Source organism: Mauremys mutica, chromosome 11 (genome assembly GCF_020497125.1).
Source record: "Mauremys mutica isolate MM-2020 ecotype Southern chromosome 11, ASM2049712v1, whole genome shotgun sequence".
Lineage (NCBI taxonomy): Eukaryota > Metazoa > Chordata > Testudines > Geoemydidae > Mauremys > Mauremys mutica.
In genome coordinates this window covers 56,588,785-56,602,033 of record NC_059082.1, presented here as the reverse complement: position 1 = coordinate 56,602,033, position 13,249 = coordinate 56,588,785, and the positions used below count along the sequence as shown (strand labels likewise).

The window sequence follows — 13,249 nt, the reverse complement described above, 5'->3', positions numbered from 1 at the left end:
TTTGATACTAGGGCTGGTGGAACAGCAGAATACAATCTCTTTTGTGTATTATTTGAGGAATTTTACCAGTATTCATCAAATACATTTCTTCAAAGGGTATTTGAACAACTACAGAGCTCATCAGACACTGCAAAAGTTATTAATTGAATAAATTATTCACTGTATAGTCAATGACATTTGTTGAGTGATGTTTGCTAGGTACTATCTGTGACAGACTGACAGTATCCTGGACAAACCTCAATGAAGCAAGTTAAACTTTATTGAATTAAGTTTAACATCTTTGGAAAACATTGTATTTGAAATTAAAATGTTTACGTACTACTGTGAAATTATACGGAACTGCTTTAACAAGCAAGATTGATGCAATCTCTGGAAGGTACTATGTGCTTCAAAGGTCTTTTTGGAAAGTGTGAAGTGGATTTCCTAGGAAGCCCCCTGGGGTGAATTCTCCCCTCCAAGCCAACCTTCTGAAGATATCTACTGAGATGCATTGGGAATGCCAGATCAAAGACCCCTGAAGTGTATAAAGGATGAACTGAACATGTTTGTTCTGACCTGAAGTTGTGATGAACTGGTCACCACAAGGAATCCCCCTTGAATGGGGGTTTGAAGGACTGTTCCTGCCAGAAGCCATGTTAGGGTTGGGGTTAATATCAGCATGCAGGTAGGCTCTTTTATTGCTTTTAATATGCTTTCTCTGTAATGCTTTTTATCTTACAAATAAAGCGGGCCTACATAGGAAGTGCTGTGTGGTACCTTGTAACTAGCAATTACACCCATTAATGTTCTCTGAAAAGAAAGCAAACTTGTGTCCCTGGGCAACCTGTCAGTTCAGGGAAACACAGTGGAGGTAGGGAAATGTGCAGCCTGGACATACCCCAGTCAGAAGGGAGAGGGACGTGGGTCTCCTCCAAAAAAATGGTTGGAGTGCTGGAAGCCAAGAGTGGGTGCCCTTGCTGGACCACTGAGGGGAAACACAAGTGCAGTTGCCCTGAACTATGATAATATCTGGCCAACCCTACTTACTGGCAGCTCTTGCTTTTGTTAAACCTTCTTTTCTTATGACAGATCACGCTGTATATTTTCTTGTGTGGTCTTCAGTGTCTCTTTACCTTCTCCCACTTCCCTATCATTTTTTCCTCCCTCTCTTCCTTCTCGTGTTATTGTGGAGTCTGCCTCCTCTCCCCAGGGTTGGCAATTTCCCAAGAAAAACTACTTTAGGACAGGGAGCTGGTAAATACCAGGCTTAAACCCAGTTTAAACCAGGAGACTGCGAAAAATAATTGCATCAGTGTTCAGCAAGCACAGAATGAATCTTTTCAAGCGTTGGATACATCCATTCAAGACTGAGAAATAGGCTCAGCCCATTCACTCTATCAAAGCTGATCTTCTGCTACAGGACGCTTTGTGCTCAATGGACCTGGACTGGTAGCCTGAAACTGTGTGCTTCTGATGGCTTAATGTTTCAAGCCTACAAATCTGCATTGTCGTTTTCATATAATCAAATGTTTTCAACTTTTCTTTATAAAATATTGAAAACTGAAATGAGTCATGAGGTGTAATTTCCTTGAGAAAATACCAAACCAAAAGTACACAGATTTTACAATGTTCATTATTACAATTACATATATTAAACTTATGCCCACTGCAGTTTTACTCTATATTTGGACAACCCTAAATTAACCTCTTAATCAACTTCCTTATGTAACCACAACTGCAATATGTAACTCAAACTAAGTGTAATGTGGTGTCATTAACAAAACCGTTTTTAAAATAGAAAAGGACTTAAACTGGGACTAACTAGTTTTTCCCAGACCAGTAAAAAACATATCTGGTAAATACCATGCCATCCCTGCCTCTCCCATATTTCCTCCCACCCTTTTTCTCCCACCTCTCTCCCCCAAATCTAATAGCATATTTATTTTGGAACACCTCATCGACCTCGTCCTCATGTCCACACTCACACCCCTACAGACACCCACACCAGGCACCCAATAGCCAGAGGACTCAAATTTCTGACCACAGTAGAGCATTAGAGGTAAGAGTCCAGGTGACAGGAAAGGAGATAGCACTGGGATTCCTACTGAGCTGATATCCCTGGACTCTGTTTGGAGACTTTGTCTTTCACATTAGCTTCTAACTAGTAAGTGCCTGATAAATTTGAAGCCTTACGCCCACAAAAAATCCTCAAGAGAAGAACAATTAGCATCCCTGCAAGCAACATCACAGCTAATTGACCCAATTCTTATCAATTTCATTTTTGTCCACAGGATTCACAGAGCAGCAGTGAAGACTGGCACCACTCTGGTTGCAGTTTGACAAAGTTCTGAGCAGCAACAGAAACTCTGAAGCTGACTGCAGATTTAAGATGACAGCATAGCAACATTTTACACATGGGTTTAACATTTGGAAAGTGGCTTTTACCACCATAAAGGCTAGGTTTTGTTTTGTTTGTTATTTTAAAATGAAAGCTTAGATTCAACAGCATTTGATAGCACTATACCAGGAGAATTCTCACTTGCCCTGGGTGAATGTACTGTTTGTGCCCTGCTTGTTATTGTCATGGACCTCTTTAACCTTAAAATCTAAGGCATATCCACCAACTGAAAAGACAGGAGAGTTGTTTATAGAGAGCTGCAGGGGCTATTTCTGATGATGCCTTATTTTACCACCATCTGGATGATTGAGTGAATAGCATGTTAAAGAAATTGTTTGACTTTAATTCAGAATAGGAGAGCTATTTTTACCTAGCCTTCTGACTGCAGGAAAGCAGTGGGAGCATGCTACTCTACCACTTCCTAGTCTCCATTTTATTAATACTCCTCTCTAGAAAATAGTAGTAGTAGCTACCCTCCAAACAATGCTGAAAGCTTTCCCAAGCAATAACACAATGAAATTGAAACCTAATTCTTGTCAGTTTCACTGCTGGGACCTGACGGCCTAGACATCATGTGTTTAATAAAAAAAAAAGCAGTGAAACTGACAAGATAGGTTATTTTTCCACACTCTGGTGCAGCTTGGCAAAGTCCTGTATGGTAGCAGAGGTGCCAGAGATGCATGTGTACAGACTTAATAGATAGCACTACATTCTTTCATACTCATTTCATATTAGGAAGGTATATTCACAAAGGCCATTTTTCCTTTAAAAAAAAAGTTTACACTCTGCATTAGTTGATGGCACGTCACTAACAAGTGAAAATGAGAATCCTTCACTTATTGGCCAGAATTTGTCTTTACTAATGAACGATAGGACTGAGACAACCAGAGAAAGTTATTTTCCAGCTGGATAAAGGATCTCACCAGAAGTGGAGCATAAGAACAAATGGCCTTTATTCCTAACAAAATACGATTAGCGGCGAGGCAAGAGGTTTCAGTGGAAACTAAGCTAACAGAATTACTCATTATGGTAGAAGAGAGTGTAGGAGGAGGATAAAACATACGTATTTCTCTTCAAACTTCCTGGCAAGAGCTTCCACTTTGTGTCTTTCCTTTTCTTCATCATTGAAGGGATCACCAAGGTCTTTCTTCTGTGAAAATGAACAGAGGTAAACATAAGAATCGACTCCATCACACTGTCTGACTGAGAAGTCCCACCATGAGCAGAGCCTCTGAAAGAAGCTTAGATAAACCATCTTCAATATGCTGAAGAGCTGTTTTCAGTGGATATACTACTGCAGCTCTTTGCACAATGAGAGAACCACTTTAGGGGTTCTCAGAGTGCAAGGAATAACCAGCAACAGAGAATATACACAAGGATTGAAAATTTATCCAGACACTCACTGGCCAAGAAGTCAAATTACTAGCCAGAGGGAGGCCAAAAAGGTGAAGTAAGCCTTCCATCACCCTTCATTGAGGTTTCATGAGAAACCCAAGCCTCCATGGACAGTTACAGAGAAAAAGGGGAAAGAGGGTGCTGGGATTCATTTTAGGACTCTGCTCACGGATTTCATCTTTTGTATTACTGCTAGCTAACAGTTGACCAACCTGAATGCTCATTCCTCTTTTCTCCCTTGGGCAGCTAGAAGGAAGGCATTTGCTCTTGTTCTCTCCTCCAACTTGTTACATCCCCCAGAGTCCTGGCTGCCACACACACAGAAGCATATGTTCTACCCACTCGGCCTCCCCATAGCTTCTGTCCTTCAGGTCATCCTCACATGTAAATAGCTCCAGTGCCTGCCACTGCTGCTCCTCAGAGCTTTCTCAAGCAGCCACATGAAACCATCAGTTGACTGCCCAGATGGTTCTGGACAACAGACATGAAACTGACTAGAACTTGTTAGTTTTCCCAAGCAACACAATAATGATGTTATCAGCAGTAGCACTGGAACCATCCATTGCAGATTGAGGAAATCAGTATTTCTACAGATCACATTAACAACAATTCTAGCTCTTGCAGAGCACTTTTTGTCTTTTAGATCTCAAAGTGCTTTACAAAGAAGGTCAGTTTTAATTTTGAAGCACTTTGCATTTAAATTAAATTCTTTAAAATCAAAGTTTAGTTTCTGCTGAAACTGGTGATCCCTCTTAAGGAAAAAGTTTCCTACTCACTACTGGCAAGCGAATTTCTCAGGTGCTGACTGACAGCAACTTATGTACAAAGCAGGAATCAACAGAGAATGCTCAAATTGAAATATCTGTTTACAGTAGGAGTCCGTCTCTCTGCAGACTCCCACTGTACAAGCTGTATGGAGAAGATCTGCTTTCAATGTTCTTTTAAGGATATTCATGTTTCAAGCAATCCAGGTACCAAAAAAGCGCTGCAGTCAGTCTGGATCAAGTCAAATCATCGTTATATGACATTGTCTGTGGTACCTTCCAAACAGCGTTTTTTCCATTTCAAGGGAAATTCTAATAAGGCAAAAATATAAAGGAAGTGCTGTCCAGCAGCAAGAAGTCCTTGTTTCTATTCCCAGTTCTATCACCAAGTTGGTGTGTGATCACTAACAAGTCATTTCACCTCTGTGCCTCAGTTTCCTTCCCCCATCCTTAACATAGAGATAAAACATACCCAGCTCCCAAGAGCGTTGTAAGAATATCGTGAAGCAATCTGAAATCTTTAGTTGAAAAGTGTAGGTTATTAGATGCTCACCTTGTCTCCTGAGGAAACACCTTTCACTTTCCCTCGAGTATTCTTCAGAAGCTCTGGGTAGAAGAACTCTGGGCACCGTTTGTGATCTGGCTCAAACAGGGTGAGTGTGATGCGAACTGCTGCTGCAGCTGAGTCCTGGGGCTGCTCTGCTCCTGCAGTGTCCTCTTTACGAGGCTTCTTCAAGAAAGTGTTGCTTAGTGGACCTGGCAAAGAGGTGAACTGAACCCTGTGGGGCTCCGTCATGGCTATTATCAAGTCTTAGCAGGTCTCATGGCATGGTTTCCATTAGTTCAGAGAAGTTCTGGTGAAACCTTGTGCATGTGCATACATGGGGATTTTAATCACAAGGACAAACACAGAGATGTTTAAGGACACAGGAGCACATTGGAAGCAGAAAAGATTATTGGAGTTGGATGTTTCTTTAAGGAATGGCAAAGACTGGCTCTCTCACAGCTTGCTGCATTCATCAGAGAAAGGCTGATTCTCATAGTAGAAATACCTCTGAAGTTTGCAGTCCCCTACATTTTAATGTCAGTCCATCTGTAATGTTACCGTTTTAATGCTGCAAAATTCCATTTCTACAGGGTGGCGAGAAAGGAAAACAATAATCTGGTGCACAGTGCAACCTCCAGAAAAACAGTCTTAATATGCCTGAACACTCCTTTGTCACAAACGTCGGTCTGGACTGTGCCACGATGCATCAGAGCGTTGCCCTCGATGGCAGATATCAAGATGCAAGGAGAGCCAAATACACCTGCTCCTCCTCTGCACTGGGCACAGACACATGCTTGCTACTGTCAGATCCCTGGTCCATGCCCGAAGATCAGCACTCACAAGACTGCCTCCCAAAGAAACTTCTTCACATTTCTGACTGGAAAGGAAAATAAAGAGCCAGCTTAAACCCAAAAGGATTTTTTTTTGAGGGGATGACACCTCCCATCCCCCAGTCCAGCTCCGATGAGCGAGATTTAAAATAACACCCTGGCTCAGGAAGAAGCCTCAAAAAATCACCTCAGTGACAACAGGTACCCGGCTCAGAAGCTGATCCCCAGAGAGCTTCCGGGCCACAAACCCGAAGCTCCACAAACCCACTGGGGGAGATACCAGCTGCCGCCTCACATGCTCCACCCAGCTCCTAGAGAATAGGGGAGCCTATGGCCCGGCTGCCCTGTGCAGCCCCAGGGAATGGGGACACCCTCAGGCCGTGAATCTGACCCAAGCCCAAGGGAAGGAGACCCCAGACTGCCCAGGGGGAGGGAGGGAGGGAGGAAGAGCCTTTCGGGCTCGATGCCCCAGTAGAGCCCAGGGAAAGGTAACGGGCCGGAAAGAAAGGAGAACAGTGGCTCTAGGGGAGGCACTGGGATCCCCTGTAGCCGGTGAGCCCGAGGCTGCCCCGGGGCGGCCAGGAGAGGGGCCTGGGCCGGCTACCCTGCGCCGACCCCGGTGGGAAGCGCCCCAGTCACACCGCTACCCAAGGGAGGGGCCTGTGCGCCAGGCTCTGCCCCGCGCGGGCTCGGACTCACCCGCGCTCCAAGCTCGGCCGCCTCCGCTCACTCCCAGGCCGGATCCGTTCCCCGCTCCCGTATCACGTGCCGGAGGCGCTACCCCGCGCTGAGGCGGCCGAGCAGGGTCACGTGATAGGCCCGAGCCCAATGGGCGGGGAGAGGGCGGTCACGCGCGGAGGGAGCGGCGCGGTGACAGCGCGCCTGGATCACGTGACGCGGTCTGCCCTATCCCGGCGGCACCGCCCCCTCCGCTGAGGCTGGCCGCGGCGTGGGTGGTGCCCCTCCGGCCCGTCCCGGCAGCCCCTGCGCCGCGCTGCTGCTGGCTGAGTCGGTAAGATGGCGGCTGTGAGTCTGCGGCTCGGAGACTTGGTGTGGTGAGTGTGGGGCCGGGAGGCTGGGGCAGCGGGCGCGGGGGTTGGCAGCAGCTGCCCTGCAGGGGTGTGGGGCTGGGTGATACCGGAGTGGAGGTAGAGAGCGGGGGGCGGGGCTGGGTGGTACCGGGGCGGGGGCGTTACCGGGCTGCCTGTAGCGTTAGCGGGCAGACGGAGGGGTGGGGGAGGGTATAGGTGGTGCCGGGGAGGGTAGGCAGCTGGGGAGGGGTAAGCCGGGCTCTCTCACCCTGAAGCGTTGACGTAGGGGTTGGGAGCAAGCCCCGCCTTCCCCATGTGAAGCGGCCCGTGCTGCTGTTCTGGACAGGGCAGGGCAGAAGGCGGGGTGAGAGCTGGGGCATTTGCCCCAGGAGCGGACGGGGCAGTTGAACAAGAGGTGTCAGTTTGGAGCGATGACAGTGGCGAGATGGTGCAGGGCACTGGCTGTTGCCTACACATCACTGGTGGCAGAGAGTTGATGGGGGAGTTATATGGGCTTTGGGGGATTCTGGGGTGGGGGGGGCAGAATAGCATCAGAGCCTCGATTGGTCAGGAGGTGTATTGGGTTGAGGACAGGGTGGGGTACACAGCAATGGGTCTCTATTTCAGGGTGAAATGTGGGGCAGGCTTTGCCTGTGGGGTGGGTAATGTGCTGTTACCTGGGAGTCTTTAGGAGTAAAAGGGATAGGGAATCGTTGCCTTAGCATTTTTGGAACTAGAAGACAGGATGAGGCAACCATCTAAAGAACAGTAAAGGAATGAGGCAATGGGATGATTGCTTGGAGGATGGTGCTGGATATACAGGAGTCACCTGGGGGTTGTGAGCAGGGCAAGGAAGGGGTGATCATTAAGATCTGGGTGCCACTTATAGGGAGTGATTTATGTGATAAGCAACACAATATAGGAATGGGATTTTTTTTCCAGGTTGGGATATCCCTGTTGGAGCTCACAGGAGCAACTTTCCCCTGTCACCCGTGCTTTATCCCCAAACACAATTGAGGAGTCATGGTCTCTATACTTCCAGCTTGGGAGGACTGATGGGGCCTCCTTCAAAGCTTGTTAGCACTGCTCCTAAAGTGTACAGGCTTCACTGTGCTTCTAGATGGCATTGACTGACGGGTTAGCATCACACTAGGGCCTTCAACAAATAGCTAATCCCCAACACGCAAGTGTATGCATTTATATTTATATCCCAGATAAAAAGAAGTGCGTGGTCCAGGCTGACAACTGCAGTTTCTCATCCGAAACATTGACAGTGGTGTGAAGTTGTCTAATTTATATAGCAAAGTAAGTAAAGGTTGATTCCTTTAGCTGAACTTGTTTCAAATGAGTGTTTTGGGAGTGCACTGCTGTTAGTGATGTTTCTGAATGCAGATCATCCAGCTTGAGTTTCATACATGGCCATGTAGTCAATGCACAGCCGCTAGGCCCATCCAAAAAGAACTGTAGCCATAAGACTTGGAGGGAGATGGGAAAGCAGAATAGCCTTGATAAAAGAAGAATCGATGGATGCAACAGTAAAAGAAAGTCATGGTTAGTGTCCTCCTAAGCAGTGTTTCTGTAATCACCAGCTTGCCCTCTCTGCGGAATCCTCACCTCATGGATGTTGACATGCTACTTGCTGAGAATTTTAGTTCAGGAACTGGCAGGCACTAAGGATTCTCTGCCAGTCTCATGCAAGACAGTGACTGATGCCAGATAAGGTTTTGTGAACATTTGAAGCCTGTGTGACGGGGTAGGAAGACTATGCTTTCATGCTGACACCAACCCCCTTTCCCCCCCCCCCTTCTGTGAGGAAATGCTTTGGCTTAGACTTTGTGATGAAACTTGCAAAGGCAGGAAATCAACTTTTCTGTGATTATAGTAGGCCAGCAGTATGTTTCACAAATCTTAGTAGCATGATGAGCGGCTGAAAAAAGAGTGATAATGGAAGTAACCTTGCAACCTTTGATATAGGCATTCCTACCTTAAATTATAAAATAGTACATTTTAGGAATCGCAGCTACATGAACTGGAAACATATGACGCTTATTAGACTGTTCTGTCCTGAAAAGTCTTAAGTTATGAATCCAAACTCTGGATTTCATATTGATGCAGGCAGACATTTGTAAGGGAGGAAAGAAATGTCATCCAGTCTTACTAAAGTACTAAGAGCTTTAGTATTGATCTTCCAGGTGCTAGCTTTACCACCTCTATTCTTAATGACTTAGGCCCTGATCCTGTAATGTTCTCCATGTGGGTGGTCCCCTGTACCCATGCAAACTGAGCTGTGGCCACGCTGAGCCACAATGATCTGCTCACATGGCACTTGAGAGCATTGGTGAGTGCTCTTCCAAGCTGAACAGTTCTTTCTGTCCTGGTAGGCGTTGTGATTATGTTGTGTAAGCTCTGACTTTTGAAAATAAATTGCAGTGGAAGCAGATAGAAGTGGAGCAATTGTCTTTTCTGATGCTAGTGGCTGATCTTTTTGTTTTTCCTTAGGGGGAAGCTGGGCCGGTATCCTCCTTGGCCAGGAAAGGTGAGTCTGCTTCTGTCCTGAAGGGAGCAGTTCATGAAAATAATTCCAGTGAAGATTTAAGATTCTTATCGTTTTCTTCTTTAATTTTTAGCTAAGACGCTTTTTGGCCTTAATTGTGAACCAGACTATGCATCAGGGATTTTACTTGATGCAGAAGTTCAGTCTGTCAGTAACAGCTGTTAGTTCAGATGGAATGAAAAGCAGTACAAACCAAATTGTCAGAATCTGGAACTGATTGTGTTCCCTAGTCATAGCAATTTAGTCCCTATTGCTTTCTGCAAGACAGGTTTCTCTTCTCCCACAATAAATTGGCTAAATTGACTACATGCACTGTCTTAAGTAATAAACAGGAGAGGAGAGTCCAGATTCCCAAACTAATACTTAAAAGTTACACTTTTGTCATGTTCTTTGGGAAAAGACAGTGGGTGATTGTGGATAAAAGTTCAAGATATGGAAAGAAGATTTTGTTTTTAAAGTCAGATTGCAGGCACTGTTTATATACCCCCCAAAAAGTGTTCTATTTTCTGTTTTTAGTGTAGGTACATGTGCTGACCTAACAATATAGGCGTTGTCTATATGACAAAAAAAAGTGTGTTCCTAACTTGTTAGCTTGAATTAAAATCCAAAGCAAATTTGTAGATTTTAATGTGACCTGCCAACACTTGTGAAGACTGAGAGTCTATGGTTTAACTTGTGTTAAAATTACAACCACCTTGTCTTCATTCACATTTTAACTCTGAGAGAAACACCCTTTTCTGTACTGAAGACTAGGCCTTAGGTGATAGTTGCCCTATGGGAGCAAAACTCTGTAAACCCAGCCTAGCTTTCCAAATTTTAAAAAGATACTTTACTCCTAGGGGATAGGGAGAACCTCATGTTGCTGATCTTTTGGAACAGTAAAACCTCACTAAAATTCCACTGATGCGTCTGGGCAATATGCCTGAGCTCATGCAACACAGGTATAACTTTGTAGTTTACAGTGAAGTTCATTCATCTTTACTCACATCTGCCCCCTCTCTCGGGTCCAAAAGCACCATAACACCCAAAGTCATGACTATTTAAAACAAAAAAAACCCCATGAAAATCATGGAATTCACAACAGCTGTGACAAAAGTCCAATCTTATCTCCTGAACAGCAGGCTAAACCTATAATGTGATAGGGTGATTGATGCTAACTCTAGGTATAGTGCTGTGAGTAACAAAGAAATATATGGATTGTGTGCTTGGGAGGAAGACCTTTGCTACCAGTACAAGCCCCCTCCCCAACACCATTTTGCTTTAAAAATATTTTTTAGCAAAGAACCATGAAGTAGATTTCTTTTTCATAGACTGAAAACTTTAAAAAGCCACAGAATTCTGTTGTTGCCTCTCTAACTAACACTGTCTTCTGTCTTTGCCCCTCAGATCGTTAATCCGCCTAAAGACCTGAAGAAGCCTCGTGGAAAAAAGTGCTTCTTTGTGAAGTTTTTTGGGACAGAAGATCAGTACGTACCCACTCTTTTCATCTGATGACAATGCTGGCCTTTAAATCACAGGGCTTTCCTGGAAGAGTTTTATGCTAGCATAATAAGATGTAGCTCTGAGAAAGATTGCCTTATTATCTATATATAACTATTATTCTGTGATGTAGCTTCTCATGTGGGTGTTTGAGGGCTGCAAAGACCTTCTCAAGCATGTTTTGATTTTAGGTGCTGCTGTGACAGGGAGTTCTGGGTAGTTGATCTCTTGCATGGGCGTAGGTGTGCCTGTTAATGTTAGTGCAACTGTCACCATTTTTCAAGTATAGTTTGTGGTCTCTCTTGTTTCTCCTGCCATAAATATAAAGTGGTTTTATTCGTGTCACTCATAAAGAGAACACTTTATGATGTCTGATGGCATAAAATGTGCATGTTTTGCATTTGGGAAGACTGTGCAACATGGGGTGGTAAAGTTATTGTAAGACATTTTCCTATGAATTAGTGTTTTGTGATAAAGGCACATGCCAAAATGAGAAAAATCACACTAGTCTGACAATTACATACCTGCTGTTATTGCAAATAACTTAAGATTCCTGGAACTGAAATGTTAGCAAACACCCCCACCCCCACCCTGCTGTGTTGTTTGTTTTTTATATTTGAAGTCAGTTTTAGTCAGTTTCACTATTTCCCTGTGTAGTCATTTAGCAAGGGAGAAAATGAACAATTGGGGGGGGCGGGGGGGACGACACCTTGTTATGAACACCAATAAGTAGAAAAAACCTTTACTTTTTTGAAGGACTTAAACAAAAGTGATGGCATGCACATTAACAAGATTCTCTGACAGGAAATGGCAGTTTTATTTTTTGTCATTTTTTCAAAGCATAATGTCAAAGCTTCACTGTCCCTTTAAGGATTGAGGTCATGTAACCAGCCAGGACTAGAAATGGAAGATGCACACCAATAAAATGGAGGCTACTGGCTTTCAAATAATGTAAAAATGGTGTCTTTAGCTCACAAGAAATCATGACTAATCAGGCCATAAAGTTGTTAGTAGTCGAAGAGTGGATTTTTTCATTGCTGCCTCTCGATCACTGTAATTCTTGGTTATAACTAACTCATGTTTTTGGGAGAATAGGAAAATATTTTGTGGTAGGTTTGGGGGGGTGGGAGGGGAGAGAGGGATTTTGTCCAAATGATAGCTTTTGAAAAACTGGTTGTATATCTGGAATGTTCCATTGAGATTAGTGGACAGATAGCAAGTTAGGAGGCCAAAGCTACAAAATAAGTGGTTTATCACATGATTCTGGAGTTCAGGTTAGGAAAAATCCTATCATGTGGCAGACTGGAACAGCCAAAAACCCAGCTTGTGAAATGTAATCATTTCCTGATGGATAATCACAGGATTTAAAAATCCTGGTTACCCTAACTGATAGGTGTGTGCAACTTGAAGTTGGAGCAGAAATTAATACTGTCCTTCCACTTCAATTTTCTTATAAACTCCACTAATTCATAGAAGAAATGGATGCCTCCTATGGCTCTGTTCTATCTCACACTGGACCTTATGGAGAATGCTTATGTTTAGATCTGTTTGATTATGCCAAAAAATGGGAACATTTTGTCATCTTACAACCAAATTTGAGATTAAATTCTTGAACTCCAGCAAGCTGGGAAGGAGAAATTTCATGGTTTCAGAAAAAAAGTAATTTATTCCATAGTTGGCTTTAATCTTATTTAATTGTTTAGATTAGTATACAAAAGTAAAAACAACAAGGATTCCTTGTGGCACCTTAGAGACTAGCAAATTTATTTGGGCATAAGCTTTCGTGGGCTATAACCCACTTCATCAGATGCATGGAGTGGAAAATACAATAGGCAGATATAAAAATACAGCACATGAAAAGATGGGAGTTGCCTTACCGAGTGGGGGAGTCAGTGCTAATGAGGACAATTCAATTAGGATGGATGTGGCCCATTTCCAACAGTTGACAAGAAGGGGTGAATATCCTCCTAATTGAATTGGCCTCGTTAGCACTGACTCCCCAGTCGGTAAGGCCACTCCCATCTTTTCATGTACTGTATTTTTATACCTGCCTACTGTGTTTTCCACTCCATGCATCTGATGAAGTGGGTTATAGCCCATGAAAGCTATGCCCAAATAAATTTGCTAGTCTCTAAGGTGCCACAAGGATTCCTCGTTGTTTTTGCTGATACTGACTAACATGGCTACCCCTCTGAAACCTATACAAAAGTAAAAAGAGATGCATCTAGGTGGAGTTAAGTGCCCTGGCTGAAGATAATAAACCTGAAAAATA

At 44.1% G+C, this 13,249-nt stretch overlaps 2 protein-coding genes across 13 annotated transcripts in view; one reads left to right on the top strand and one right to left on the bottom strand.

The window, feature by feature from the left end:
• UBN1 (ubinuclein 1) overlaps nt 1–13,249 on the bottom strand; it is a 79,014-nt gene that overhangs the window by 29,384 nt on the left and 36,381 nt on the right. For 4 of the 7 annotated variants that reach the window (XM_044978655.1, XM_044978656.1, XM_044978660.1 and 1 more), the window contains exon 3: nt 3,441–3,527. In XM_044978655.1, coding sequence (XP_044834590.1) covers nt 3,441–3,527 — 87 coding nt within the window. Of the gene's footprint in view, nt 1–3,440; nt 3,528–5,089; nt 5,961–6,612; nt 6,743–13,249 lie in introns of those variants that run through there. The other 3 variants (XM_044978657.1, XM_044978661.1, XM_044978658.1) reach the window with 2 other exon arrangements.
• The window catches only part of GLYR1 (glyoxylate reductase 1 homolog), a 34,146-nt gene continuing 27,748 nt past the window's right edge, over nt 6,852–13,249 (top strand). For 3 of the 6 annotated variants that reach the window (XM_044978666.1, XM_044978665.1, XM_044978663.1), the window contains exons 1-3: nt 6,852–6,968; nt 9,444–9,480; nt 10,885–10,964. In XM_044978666.1, coding sequence (XP_044834601.1) covers nt 6,931–6,968; nt 9,444–9,480; nt 10,885–10,964 — 155 coding nt within the window. In that variant the 5' untranslated portion in view covers nt 6,852–6,930. Of the gene's footprint in view, nt 6,969–8,158; nt 8,250–9,443; nt 9,481–10,884; nt 10,965–13,249 lie in introns of all 6 variants that reach the window. The other 3 variants (XM_044978664.1, XM_044978662.1, XM_044978667.1) reach the window with 2 other exon arrangements.